General features: G+C 39.5%; 2 protein-coding genes across 4 annotated transcripts; both read right to left on the bottom strand.

Moving 5' to 3' along the window:
* Window positions 1-538: 538 nt before the first annotated feature.
* tcp11l1 (t-complex 11, testis-specific-like 1) lies at window positions 539-6,423 on the bottom strand. Of its 3 annotated transcripts, none has more exons than XM_061283743.1 (10): window positions 6,334-6,423; window positions 5,628-5,732; window positions 5,273-5,405; window positions 5,078-5,198; window positions 4,538-4,758; window positions 4,089-4,225; window positions 3,315-3,484; window positions 3,039-3,220; window positions 2,289-2,461; window positions 539-2,205 (listed from the first exon to the last, which is right to left on the bottom strand). In XM_061283743.1, exons 2-10 carry the CDS (start codon window positions 5,722-5,724, stop codon window positions 1,982-1,984), a joined length of 1,458 nt encoding a protein of 485 aa, XP_061139727.1. In that variant the 5' UTR covers window positions 5,725-5,732; window positions 6,334-6,423; the 3' UTR covers window positions 539-1,981. The 3 variants fall into 3 exon arrangements, with proteins under 3 accessions (XP_061139727.1, XP_061139726.1, XP_061139725.1); XM_061283742.1 differs by lacking the exon at window positions 6,334-6,423 and adding an exon at window positions 6,112-6,235; XM_061283741.1 differs by lacking the exon at window positions 6,334-6,423 and adding an exon at window positions 5,958-6,217.
* Window positions 6,424-6,676: 253 nt separating this feature from the next.
* LOC133157132 (DEP domain-containing protein 7-like) lies at window positions 6,677-12,754 on the bottom strand. Its single transcript, XM_061283416.1, is given in 11 exon segments — window positions 6,677-7,539; window positions 8,034-8,109; window positions 8,859-8,984; window positions 9,829-9,971; window positions 10,070-10,458; window positions 10,572-10,773; window positions 11,100-11,290; window positions 11,363-11,458; window positions 11,532-11,673; window positions 12,320-12,505; window positions 12,642-12,754. Coding segments are annotated over 11 exon segments (1,818 nt in total). The 5' UTR covers window positions 12,709-12,754; the 3' UTR covers window positions 6,677-7,339.
* Window positions 12,755-13,287: the final 533 nt, after the last annotated feature.

Here is a 13,287-nt window from a genome sequence, read left to right as displayed (position 1 = left end):
TATGGGAGAAGTATGCACACTCCACTTTGGTAGAAGTAGTGATGTCTGATTTAAAAACAAAAGCCCAAAGTAGTAAATCAAATTGTGCGTTTATGAGTACAAATTTAAAGGAGTCAAGTCAAAATCCAATAGATTACCAATTGGAAGTGGTGCTCCGCAGGGGTTAAGTCCAAAGCTATTTCTTATTTATAGTAAAGATACAATAAACACAGCGGAAATGTTAAAAGTTATACTGTTTGCTGATGACACAATTATTAGTCGCGCAAACGTAGATTATGACAAACTAATGAGAACAGTAAAAACAGAACTCATAAAACTTGTTTTCTTAATGTCATTAAAACGAATTATTTGGTAATTAATAAAGAGCAAAGAAAAGTTTGCCCATAAATGGGTTTAAATGTATACAATACGACAATAGAAAAGATAGATCTGAGTAATGTTTATGTAAAATAATTGGATTGATGTCAGCAATGTGTTAAAGAAAACCAAAATATAAAAACACACACCCTCAAGCATGATTCATTCGTGTTTCCTGAAATCCATGAAGCAATAGAAGGCAGCTTTATTTATATAGTGCATTTCATACACAGTGCAATACATGCTTCAGATAATAGAAGTACTACAACATTTAAAAGCACTGACTTTATTAAAATTACTAAAAGAATGTACAGTGCAAGAACAAGAGTTATAAAAAAAATGTTTTTGAAATGCTTTAAGGTGAAGTCAAATTTAAAAAATTATTTTCGATAACATGTTCTATGTGGCCTAACTAGTCTAAACATGGGTATACTGATTTAATACTATGTTTGAGAAATTGGAATTAAGCAGTGAATTAAAAACGTATCCATCTCTTATCTATCTTGCCACTTGCTGTTGACTGAAAATGACAACAGTTGGCCAGAGCTCAGCTTGCAAACATCACGACCATACTCACAATACAGGTGTAATATAATCATAATGTTATGTATGAACTAACGCCACACGGTGACGCACTGTTTAGCATATCCGCCTCACAGTTCAGAGGGTGTGGGTCCGATTCTTTGCATGTTCTCCCTCTGCCCGCGTGTGTTTTCGCCGGATCGTCAAGTTTCCTCCCACATCCCAAAAACATGCATGGTAGACTGATTGACCACTCCAAATTGCCGATGGTCTTTCGGCTGTTTTTTTTTTTGCTGGTCAGAACCCAAGCTGCAGCATTCTGAATGAGCTGCAGCTGTTTGATGCTCTTTTGAGGGAGTCAAAAGACTGTCACAATATTGACCAACACAGTGCTGATCAGCAGAACAAAGATATGTAGTATAATAAATTTCATTGTCATTGATGTAAAATGTCACTTCTCTGGACAAGAGTCAATGGACTGATACTTTCCTCTGGTATCAACACGCACTGGTGCTTTTGTATTTCTAAAGCCAATTGTCTATACTAAAGCTTTCTTTCATACACTTCTTTCGCAAGTATCTACAGTGTGGTAGGAGAAAGTTAGCAGCAACACAGTTGAGTAGTAATTTTCTTCAGACTTACCACGACTAAAAGCACAACTACTTTTTAGTTCAGATCTCTTGGACCAAACTATAAGAACTAAACCACAGCACTAGTATTGGTTAATTCTATGGTATAGCTGGTGGACCAAATTTGTGAGTTTGCTTTTCCATTTTTAAATGAATCTGCAAAACCACTGCGGCTCCGGTGACTCATTTGTGACGATCATGTGTTCTTTAAACCTCCCAAGACTCAAGAACTGGTCCAAAAATAACTCATTGGACTTGACAGAGTTGATCTACATATAAGCTGGGTATAGGATGGAGCAGAAGTTTTTTTTCCATTTCATTTTTCAAAGTAGCGCTTGTGTGTTTTAAATGCGGCATTTTCCTCTGAGCAATAAATGTATTGCTACCAGCCAGCACTGCTCATCATCATCCTCAGCTCCGTTTGTAGAACTTAAGTGTTCCCTTGAGTATCTACGTCACGACACCGTCAGTGTTTATGTCTCTGTGCCGGCACAACCTTCTGATGAGAGGCACTTTTGGAGAATCTTTTGGTAGAAGGGGGAGAAGACAAGCTTGTTGAAATTAACGAGACAACTAAAGCGAACAGAGAGTTCGTTTAGCTCCTTGGAGATGGGTGCAAGACCTCCAGGTATAGGAAGAGGGGTCTTGTGTTGACTGCACTCCAGAGTAGCCAGCAGGTAGCTCTGAACCCGAGAGTCTGAAATAAATGGCAAGAAAAGACAAAAGAGGAGGGTCAATCCGATCTCGGCCGAGAACAAAATTATCGTCAACATCGCTTACCCATCAACTGACGGACTGTGTTGTCTGGGTCTGTGGTGGCTGAGATTTGCCCCATCAGAGTGTTTTTCAGGTCGGTAGATAATGTAGTGTAGCCATGCTTGGTTAAACATTGATTTAGCTCCATGCACAGTTTCTCCCCAGTGGTCACAAGAGTCTCTTGAAGATTGAAAGACCTTGAAAAAGGAAATATATTTGGATGAAGAAACACAACATGGATATTGCTAAAAGGACACACTTCAATCTTGTTTATGCAGCAAAATTTCTGAATTTTTTCATGCTGAAATTATGGAACAGAGTAACGGTACCTACACACTTGAATGCATCACATATTGTCAGATCATATTGCTCACTTTTGATTGGCAAGCTTCACACAGAAAGGGATTGTTAATTTGTTTATCATTGTGGCTATAGTTTGCATCGCATGGCAGCACTACAAATTACAACTACAACATGCATACTGTTAAATTAACGCATTCCAAAATTCCTACAGTAATTCCTCTTTTATTAATAGTTCAGTTCTTGGTTTATGTGTCATGTAACGTTAGCATACCGTACAATTATTCAGCCTGTTGTTGCCTCTATTCTATTTTTATTTTAAATTGCCTTTCAAGATGACATGTCTGTTCTTGGTGTTGGATTTTTTAAAATTGCTCCTTATAGTCCGGAAAATACGATACATAATTTGACCAAATTAGTCCATGTCATGATTTACACACTTTAACAAAACTGTTTGGAGGTATTTGTACTTACAGTGTGTGCATGTCAGCAAGCATGGCGTGAACGGTGTTTTTAAGCATCTCCATGAGACCCGGAAGGCCTGAAATGGCTTCTCCCGTGGTGGTGTAAACAATGAGTAATATCGATGAAAGCAAAACCAATTTTTCAGTCATCTGCTGCATTTCCTGGAATCGAGTCTGATCCATCAACATTGTCTAGGTAGCAAGAAAAAAACACACACAACTATAGCACAGTAGTCATTTTTTCCAGAGTCACAGACTGAAAAAAAAAATCGTTCAAAAAGTTTACCTCGGGGAAGGGCTCTGAGAGGTGTTCCCATTTAAGTAGTCGCAAATATGCTTGATTATGGACATTAGCAGGGAGGATGGCAGGAGGAGCAGAAGAGGCAGCAGTAGAAGAAACCTGTCCCATGTTCTCCAATGTGTCCTTAAGCCACTTTTCTGTGTAGTCCAAAGCATCTGAAAAAAAGAGATGTGTTTTCCAACTACAAATGAGTGTACTCAACACCACTTGCTGAAGAACAAAAATTGCACAAATTATACCCTGAAAAAGTATAAACACCAAACTGGAATGTATTTTATTGAGATTTGTTGTGATTGACGAAAACAAAATACTGATCCGTCATTTTTCACGGGAGATGCATTCCAGAACCACCCACGAAAAACGAAACTCCCCGTAGTAGAAACGATGTATATTATTTTGAAATTTAAAAACCATTGTATTGAAATTTCCAACACGTGGTGTTTCTTGTTGGCCGCTAGAGAGAATGGATGTATTGCAAGTCAATTACAAGAGTAGTTCTCCTTGCCAAGCTATGCAACATGTCCACTTGCAGAATTACCAGAGGACACTAACCCGGGGGACATCAGGCATAGTGAAACCAAAGTGAGTCACACTTGCACATTATTCTCCTGTTGCTTTGTGGTCCAGTAAACAATATTAAAGCTTTTTAAGATGGCCGCATAGTGTGATTCAAATTTGGAATCGCTCCAAAACCAGTGGCCGAGATTCTTTTTGATTTGAGTCAAAGACTAACAATGTTAATTTGTATATTGCTCTTACTCGGCTGTTTGTCCAGAAACTCCTGGAACTTGTTTCTCTCATACTCTACTGACTGCTGCATCAGATGAGGCCTGATGGAGCTTACAGCAAAATTAGCCATGTCCAACTTCATCAGGTCCAACAGAGATAATATGGCCCTAAGAGAACAATGACAGAACAAAAAGTTAAACCTTAGTAATACTTCCAAGCTATATTGTTGTCTGGGGCCATTTAGTAGACGAGTACTTAAAAACTCCTCTCTACGATGGGATCATTCATTTATCAATTTTCTTTCAAGCTTATTCAAGTTTGGTCAGGGGTGGGTAGCCTGAAAAATCACACAGGAAGGAAGGCTTAAGATGAGATAGAAAGCCAAAAACCTCTCCTCGATGAAAGGCTCGATGAATTCTGCTATTGACAGTTGTTTTGCCTTGATTTCACCTTGAAAAGTTTACTATTCTGTTACTTACTTGAGCAACGGGACAAATTCGGTGATGTCCTTCAGTTTACGGACATCCTCATCCCTACAGGGGGCACAAAGCGATCCCATCATCTCAATAATGAAATTGGAAAGAGCACCAACGTCCAGTGCTTGTTTCTCCGCCTGCTGCTGGATTAGAGTCAGGTCAAGAACCGCTTCAATTTGGGACCGCAAGTGACTATGGCCCGGCAGCAAGAAAGATAGCAACGTCTGTGGATAAATAATGATTCATTAACTATGGCTAAAAAAAAAAAAAAAAAATCTGTTACAACATTGATGATATCAACACAAGTGGCGATGCAACAATTTTCATAGGCGAAGAAAATGTGGCTTTTTACTTAAGATGGGGCACCATACCCTGCTCTCTCCTACTTTGTTGGGTTTGTTTTCATTTCTAATCTAATACTTTTACGACAATACATTGTTTCTCAGGATCCAGAAATTATAGTAGTGGATCCTGGGTTGCAGCAGTCGACTCATTGATTTGCCTGGTGATAAAAGTTTGGTTTTGTTGTGTCTTGGACTTCACCTCTTTAATTTCAGCCAGCTGTTGGATAACATGGCCATACTGCGGTGGATCTTCGTTTAACTGAGCTTCCAGATAATCCCAGAATGCCTGGTGAACGATCTCTTTTACTTTGAGCTCCAAACTGTACAAAAGGGGCAGTGGAGGGGTTATTTAAAGAACTGATACCATCTTTCCATCCTGCAAAAACAACCTCACCTTCCTTCAGGAAGCTCTGGCGGTTTGACTTGAAAAGACTGGTTAACCATGATTTCGTGGGCCAAAACCATATTGGTGACTCCTTTTGCTGTTTCCATTAATTCTTCCGCAGACACAATCCTGGGTGGGCTGGCTATGAGGTAAGAAAAAGACCCAAAAAATTAAGACCAACAGGATGGATTACTAGAGGCAGATATTCTCAACGCATGTCATTTATTGAATCAGTCGTCGAGAAATATCAAACAAACTCATTAAACAGATAATCAGTGGCAGCTCATTTGGAATGGTGAGGTAGAAACGGAGAGTGGGTAGGATAAGGAGAGACAGAAAGGATCCTAATCGAATTCTTCCTGACCTTGTGGAGCGCTTCCTCTGGGTGGACTTGGTGTCACGGACTGCTCAGAAGTATCCTTGTCTGCTCCACTCTCGATGTGGTCAGCCTCATTTGACATGCTCGGGTCTGCAGAATATCAAATGCATTTTCTTCAAATAACGATGACGTGGTTGTCACAAGCAGTATGGGTTATTTAGTTGATCAAGTGTTAGAATACACAAATAAAACAGAATGCTTTTGTTGTCAACCTAACGATGAACGATGGCGTTTAAATGCGTCACGCTCACACTAAATTGGAAGACCCAAACGACAACATTTATTTATACTCGTCTCGATTGCAACGTCATTTACCTTATGGTCAGTTGTCTCTTGTAATTCTATGAGCCGTTCAATTTAGCTCGAGCTCCAATTTTATAGCAACAACACCTCAGCGGAGATGCAGCTGCTCCTTCAAGTCTATTGCTGTGACCGAAATATTTATACGCTCAATGGTCGTGCAACCTACTTTACACGGAGGTCTCTTCGTTTAATCGAAAAACAGATTTTAACGAGTGATGCGCAGGTTTGTGCCGAAGATTCTGGGCGTGTGTCGAGAAATCCGGGAAGTGAGGCGCGTATCGAGGTGTGATTCGTTATGAGCGTGTGACGTCACTCGGGCCATGTGACGACCCACTTGTTCAGGAAGCGGTTCGAATTATTTATCAGTGCAAATAATCCACGTGAATACCTGTGTGGATGGAGAAGCAGTTGGAAAGGTTAAAATCTTCACAACCCGTCCATGAGCATCATTCTGAACAGTGTCACTTCCGGGTACGGGGTGGCTAATCTCGAGCCCCTCCCTCTTGTTTTGCAAAGGGCTCGAGCGCACGCGGTGCATTATGGGATACTGAGTTCTCATGTTTTCACATATTGCACTTTACTGTATTTACACAATCATTCTAATGTCACTTTAGGCTGTTCTGTCATGTTAGTCCACTTGTAAATAATGAAACACACGCACTTGGCGGTATGTCATGCCATATTTATTTCAGACACCTTCAATTTTGCATATTTGTGCTCATGTTGGTCAGAGCACAACATAGAGATACAATCTTGTCAAGGAATGTTTTGGCTGCACCTTGGCATGGCAACACAGTTGTTTGTTCCTTTCGCTGACAACAATTTTGTGTGGAAAGTTAAATTATATTCTCTGGGGTCATCTGCCCCACTATTTGAGAAGCACTGGTTTAATGTGTTTGTATACAGTATGTACAGTGTATAATTTGTTTCAATGAATTGTCAAATTGAATGTGATGTACTTTTTTCTAAGGCCCATATTATAATTTTAAAGTCATAATTTAGATCTATTCACACGTATTAAGTTAAAAATTGAGACAGTACAAATATATTCAGCACCCTTTCAAACATTTCAGTATTTAAAGAGGTTCGGATTTGTTTTTCCATTTTTATTGTCTATGATCCCGAATGGTGCAACAATATCTACATGTGGCAGAGATTGCAATTTTATATTGATGACACATTAGGAGGGAATGAGTGGATCCTGGTGACAGTGCTTTGGTTTCAAACCTCCCGAAAACAAATCAGATAAAGTACATACCCAGGGGAATTTATTTAGAGGCCATTCCAATGAACCATTATCAACCACTGACAAGTTTAAACATATTCTAAATACTACATTTCAATATTACAATGATGTATTTGAAGCCTGCTTCCACCTTTCTCCATTGACAAACCTACAGCAGATTAACGGCAGATTCTCCAAAGTACTTATTAAATATCTCAGGGTGCGCTTGGTAAAACTGTCTAAGTCGATGTTTCCTCTCCTTGGATGAAATTTTGGCATCCAGTTGAATGAAGTGAAGCAAAGACCAGAGTTCCTGATCAGTGGTTGTCTTACTCATGCCACTGTACGTTTTGTTGGAGATCTGTAAACCTACAAAAGAGACAGGGATTTCATTTTCAGTCCCATAAGAAAAATATCTACACTTTTTCAGCAGTTTAAAAAAAAATGTTTTTGTGCATTGCATATTTAATCAATATTGTAAACGAATTGGCATGAGGCCAAAGCCCCGTAAATCACATTTTGGTAAATTTGATATTTTTTCAAAAACGTTTGTGTGGGTGTAACTTTTCAAATTATTACTTGCTCTTTTTCAAAATGCAATGCTAATGGTTGAAAACCAATAAATGCCATTTTTCGGGTCTCCTGAACAGTGATGATTTTGGAGATACCAGGATTTCGCTTGACACCACCGAAAATTGTTTTTTTCCCCCCAAACAAAGACTATTATGGTCATGACTAGTAAATGTCCAATGAATATAAATTAAAATGACAACCCAAGTCTACATTTCTATAGGTTATAGGTTTTTTTTTGGACAATTGCTATTGTCAAGATGTTTTGTTTGCATTAAAAATCAGGCATTCACCAGTGACATCTGGCTGTTTCGCCTGAACAAGGCCAGCCAGCTTATCGCTCACTTCTTTGTGCAGGGCTCCAGGTATCTGGGATGAAAAGAAGAAATGTGTGGATAAATGAAGTCGTGTTTGCATCAAAAGCTTTTTGACAGTTGACATGAACAGAACTATCCAAAACAATGCATTTATCCTTTTCAGTGACATGCTCAAATGGAAACAGTCAATTTTACAGTTACAATAAAATATAAGGCACAATATTAGTAAATCTACAAACGCCCACGTCAAATCACAACAATAACAAAACAAACCTATCTGTTTTACAGATTAAATGTCATGTCAATTGAATGTCATGTTGCCAATATGGAGAATTCTGCATTGACCAACTGAGCATGGGGACCCACTTTACTGAAAGCATGTTCCCGCAGCGGTTCATCCACTTTTTAAGGTCTCGTGTTTACCCAGATGTTTTAGGGTTCCTTGACCTTCCGGGGGTTAAGATCAGGGGATGTCGTTAACATTTGTCAACTGTGAGCATGCGAGTCCATTTGAGACTTCTGTGATGAAGGGCTATATATGTAAAAAAATTTGACTTGATTAATTTGCTTACATTAACAAACCTGGTTCTGGAACTTGGGTCTGATTGTTGAAATATTGCTCAAATAATTAAAACTGGGATTTCCAAATATTGATCAAATGATTAAAACTGGGATTGCCAATGTGAACGTGATTTTATAAAATATCCCAAATATCTGACTGAATCTTAAGCTATAATAATATGTGGTTCACATTGAAAACGAGTGTGAAAGAGCTTCCAAACTGCTGACAGACATTCCTACCTTGAAGATCTCCTTCACGTTGCTGAGCATGAAAACTATCATCAGATCCTCTCTCTCCTTTGACAGAGCCTTGCTGTTCAGGATGGCCCTAGAGAAAGACTTCTTCACTGCAAGTCTGTTTTCCATCTGCAACATATTCATACAACATATTAGGGGTCTTGACTAAAACTGAATTGGTTAAAAAAAAAAAAAAAACACAGTTCTTTGGAAATTGAAGGTGCAGTCGTAATTCTTGCCCTGACAATTTTACTCTTAAAAGATTGACCACAACTACCACTAAAACATTTGTAGAATCTACCATTTGAACATTAAAATTCAGAAACGTTACATTTACCATAAACAATGTAACACATTCATGTCGTAATTTACCCAGAGCTGATCACTTCAAATCTGTTCATTCTTGAGATGGATTTTCCTATTCTTTTCTTTGAACAACAAATTCAATGCCGCCTTTATCTACCATGTCAGATTGGGTTACTATTGTCAGATAAAATCCAATTGACAACTTATTACATTAGTACATTTTGAACAGATGAGCGCCTTAAAAAATTAGGTTGGCAGCTCCAAAGGGTACAGTGAATCTTGCTATCAATGATGGATAAAGACTCAGCAATGGAAAAAAAGATGGGTGTGAAGAAGAGAAACAAATACAATTTAATAAAACTAAGAACCTTGGTACTAATATTACATATTACATTAGAAGAAAACTGGGTTTAGTGGGGAAAAAAAGTTTCGTTATTTTTCTCCACGGTCTTCACACGCTTTTGATTATTTCTTCTTATTTTTGTCATTTGTTTTCTCTCATGTGGTATTTTTGTCATACGTGCAGGTTTGTTGTAGATACATTCGTCATTGTGTTAAATTTTGGGCCCTTTCAGAAAGACCACAAAAATAATGCAGATGAATTCTCAAAAAGCAAACCGTGAATAGCCGGGGGTGGTCTGTAATACGCAGCATTCATGATCATCACCTCCTTGTCCAGTTTTATTTCATGTGCGTCAGCAGCCACCGTCATGAACGTAAGGATCTGACACAGCTCCTTTCTGCACCTTGGTGGCAGCAGCTTTAAGCACAGCTGAAGAACTTCAAGTGCTTTGCCCAATTTTGCATTCACTGTAAATGGACAAAAACATAACAGAAAGATGACGCTAACATCTTGACTTAAAAATCTGATTTGTTTTATGGTTAACTGTGTTCACTCAAGTCCCTACCTAGCAGATTGGTTATTGCTGAATATACATCAGTCATTTGCTCAGGAAGTAGTGGAGGTCGATCCGTGTTGCTGTAGTGTCCCACCAGTATACCATACAGCAGCAGTTTGCAATAAGCTTTGCCACTTTCGGAGAGGCATTTATTACCTAGAGCCAGAAAGTTAAATCACGGCTGTCGTATATAATGGCACATGTAATCATACAAAACTCAGCAGCAATCATCCTGTCACCGCTTGTGCTAGTACTTCCCTGGTGCGTTGTCATCAGCTTGCTCAGTGCTCTGATGATCTTGCGGGAACAAGAGAGGCAGCTCTCGGCTCAGCTTCACCACTGGTTGGTCAGGGAGGAAGTCCAGACAGTCCAGGGCTGCTCGGAGCCACTCGTCTTCTCTGCGTGAAGAAACGGCGAGATGATATGAATGTCACAAAGATTCATCTACAGTACAGTACTTTGTCCGAGCCACTTTCCTTTTGACTATATGATCGAAAAAGACAAAACGTACTGAGAGTCCCTGAAGGCCTTGAGGATCTGTCTGTCAAGGTGGTTGCTGCCGTAGATCAGGTCAGGGTTATTATGAGTCATGGGGGGTGATGGAGCAGAGCATGAAGAAATCTGGTTCATCTGAAGCACCCCCTCCAATATCGGGAGTTCCACAAGGTTTAATAACCTGAGAAGGGTTTGCTCCTGCCATACCTCATCTACCACTGTAGGGGGAGCACAATCAATGTCAAACATACATTTTTGTATTCTAGTGTTCATGTTAGTGTGTTGGTTTTAGTCTGTTTTTCTTGTGTTTGAACAGAAAGGGAGCAAAATGCTGAAATTTGGTAAATGCGTACTCCTGTTTTGTAGTTTGCCATTTTGTATCAAAACTAATTTCTGGCTTGAACAGATTTTTAGAGTTTGCTTGTTCTCCCAGGTCAATGTGGGATTCCTCCGGTTCAGAAAATGGATGGATGACTCATACCAGGAAAAATTGATCATCATAATCACAACCGCCGACAAATAACATTTAAATGTAGCTTCATACCTGTCTGTGGTAAATCAGAATGTGTTTGCACTCTATTGGGAGTCAGACCAAAATTCCCCACTCTGGTCTCCATTGGCAAACTGGGACTTATGGGACTGCCTAACGGGGGGACTTTTGTGGATGTCTGGGAGAATTTGACAGGCGTGGGTATTAGACCTTTTGGCCCAGAGGGAGACATCTGCTCACCCTCTCTGCAAAAATAAAAACATTACACGGTTCAGGTATTGTTTTCATGAAATGAGCTCTGTGGATTGACCTCATACCCGTCTGAGGGAGAGCAAAGGAAGAGTTTCTGGATACTGCTTGCAAGCACACCCTTCTCCATGTCTTCCACTGATGGAGCATGCTCATGAACAAACCTGGTGGACACAATCATACAACGTTCACATATTTACAGATTGAACAACCCTTTGTTGTTTTAATCAGACTAACCTGTAAAGTGCGCATTTGCTGTCCTGAAACTCAGCCTTCCTCTTGTCTTTGCCAAACACTTTAGTCCCTACTGCTTCAAACACATTGCAGTCCAACAGAGCTTGGCACACATTCACCACTTTGTCCCGGCATGATGTGGCACCTTGGATTTTTAAGAAAAAAGTCATGCTGTATTATTATTGGAAACAGTGTGTGTTTATTTGATCATACTAGGCCAGTGGTGTCAAACTAATTTTTTTTTTGCGGGCTGCATTGTAGTCATAGCTTCTTTCAGAGGGCCATTATAAACCCAAATAAATGTATGAGCACCTCATATTATATACAGTAAAAGCGACAAAACAAACTGACAAATAACTCGTTTTCAAATCAGACGAGTAAAAACTGGTCAAATATTTAAAAAAGATATTAAAAGTGTAGACAATTTGCCCTTCTAGTAATGACACACGACTTTGATGCACAATTCGGCTTTGCGGGCCGCATAAACTGATGTGGCGAGCCGTATCTGGCCCCCGAGCCTCGGGTTTGACACCGGTGTACTAGGCAGGCACTAGTACGGCCTTTGTCCTCATCAGTAAGACAATCTAGGGCATGGGTAGAATTCCTAGCGCAGTAGAACAAAAAAGTGCACACTTGTTGACAACTCTGTATGCTATTCGTCTGACTGTGATATGAAATTGCGCACTTCTAACCTGTAGTCATCATCAGTAGTGGAGTATTATGGTCACTATATTGGTGTGTATAATTGAGTAATTCAGGATATACACAACGACAGTGGTGCAGCATCCTACCCTCAAAGGATTTATCACTGCCAATGTAGTCTACCACAGCATCCACAGCCTCCGAGCCCAGGAAGCAATCGTTGTGGGACACAAGGTAAACTCGACAACGCCTTACTTTCAAAGAAGACCTGAGGTGGAAGACGAGGTTGCTCCCTAACGTAGGAGACTTGGGTGCCTTCACGATCAATCCTCGAACTTTGAGAGGGAGGAGAGAGTCAATGGCGACATTAGCGATTACTGTCGTTCACCCAATTAAAAAATTAATAAAATAGCGTGTTAAGATACGGTAAATGTTAAGAGCATCAAATAACAATGGTTAAAAAGGATATACCTTGAGGACGAATGCGTAGTTTCTCAGCAAGTTTTAAGGCCGCAGCTCTTTCTTTAATTGAAGCCATGCTTCCAAACTTCGAGTCGAGGAAACACAGCAGGTGGCGAAGAAGAAATAATCAACGCCGCAAACAACCTCTTGTTGAATTATTGAATGCGACCACTAGATGCCGCTAAAGACCAAGACAGACTAAGGCCCCATGGAATTGAAATCTATTGCCATGAAATAAAGTGTACCATGTTTAATATGCTAAAAGCACGTTTTATTTGTTTGTTTTAGGCACGGGAAGATACTCGTATGTTAGGTTTGTCATTTTCATGGGACCGCCCATTAAAAGATTAATTTAAGGCTAATTTTTCGAGGTAGGTCATGAATTTGTGACTAATGAAATTCAACATTGTTGTATTGTAATGTTAATTTAATGCATTAAGTTCAAGTTAGTAATGTTTTGGTTCATTTTTGAAGGTTATGACTGGTGACTGACGAGTTAGATACGTCACACAACCATTCCATTATGAATGTACAATTGTTTCTTGTAGCAGTAATATCGCTTCGGTATGTGGAGAATGTTTTGTTACTTTTGGCAAAATTCCACATTCATTAGACCCAATGTAGTAATCCTTCTCCAATTCTTCCTGTTTTTCTG

Source organism: Syngnathus typhle, linkage group LG7, assembly GCF_033458585.1.
Source record: "Syngnathus typhle isolate RoL2023-S1 ecotype Sweden linkage group LG7, RoL_Styp_1.0, whole genome shotgun sequence".
Lineage (NCBI taxonomy): Eukaryota > Metazoa > Chordata > Actinopteri > Syngnathiformes > Syngnathidae > Syngnathus > Syngnathus typhle.
The sequence above is the reverse complement of the archived record's forward strand: the minus strand, read 5'-3'. Positions and strand labels throughout refer to the sequence as shown.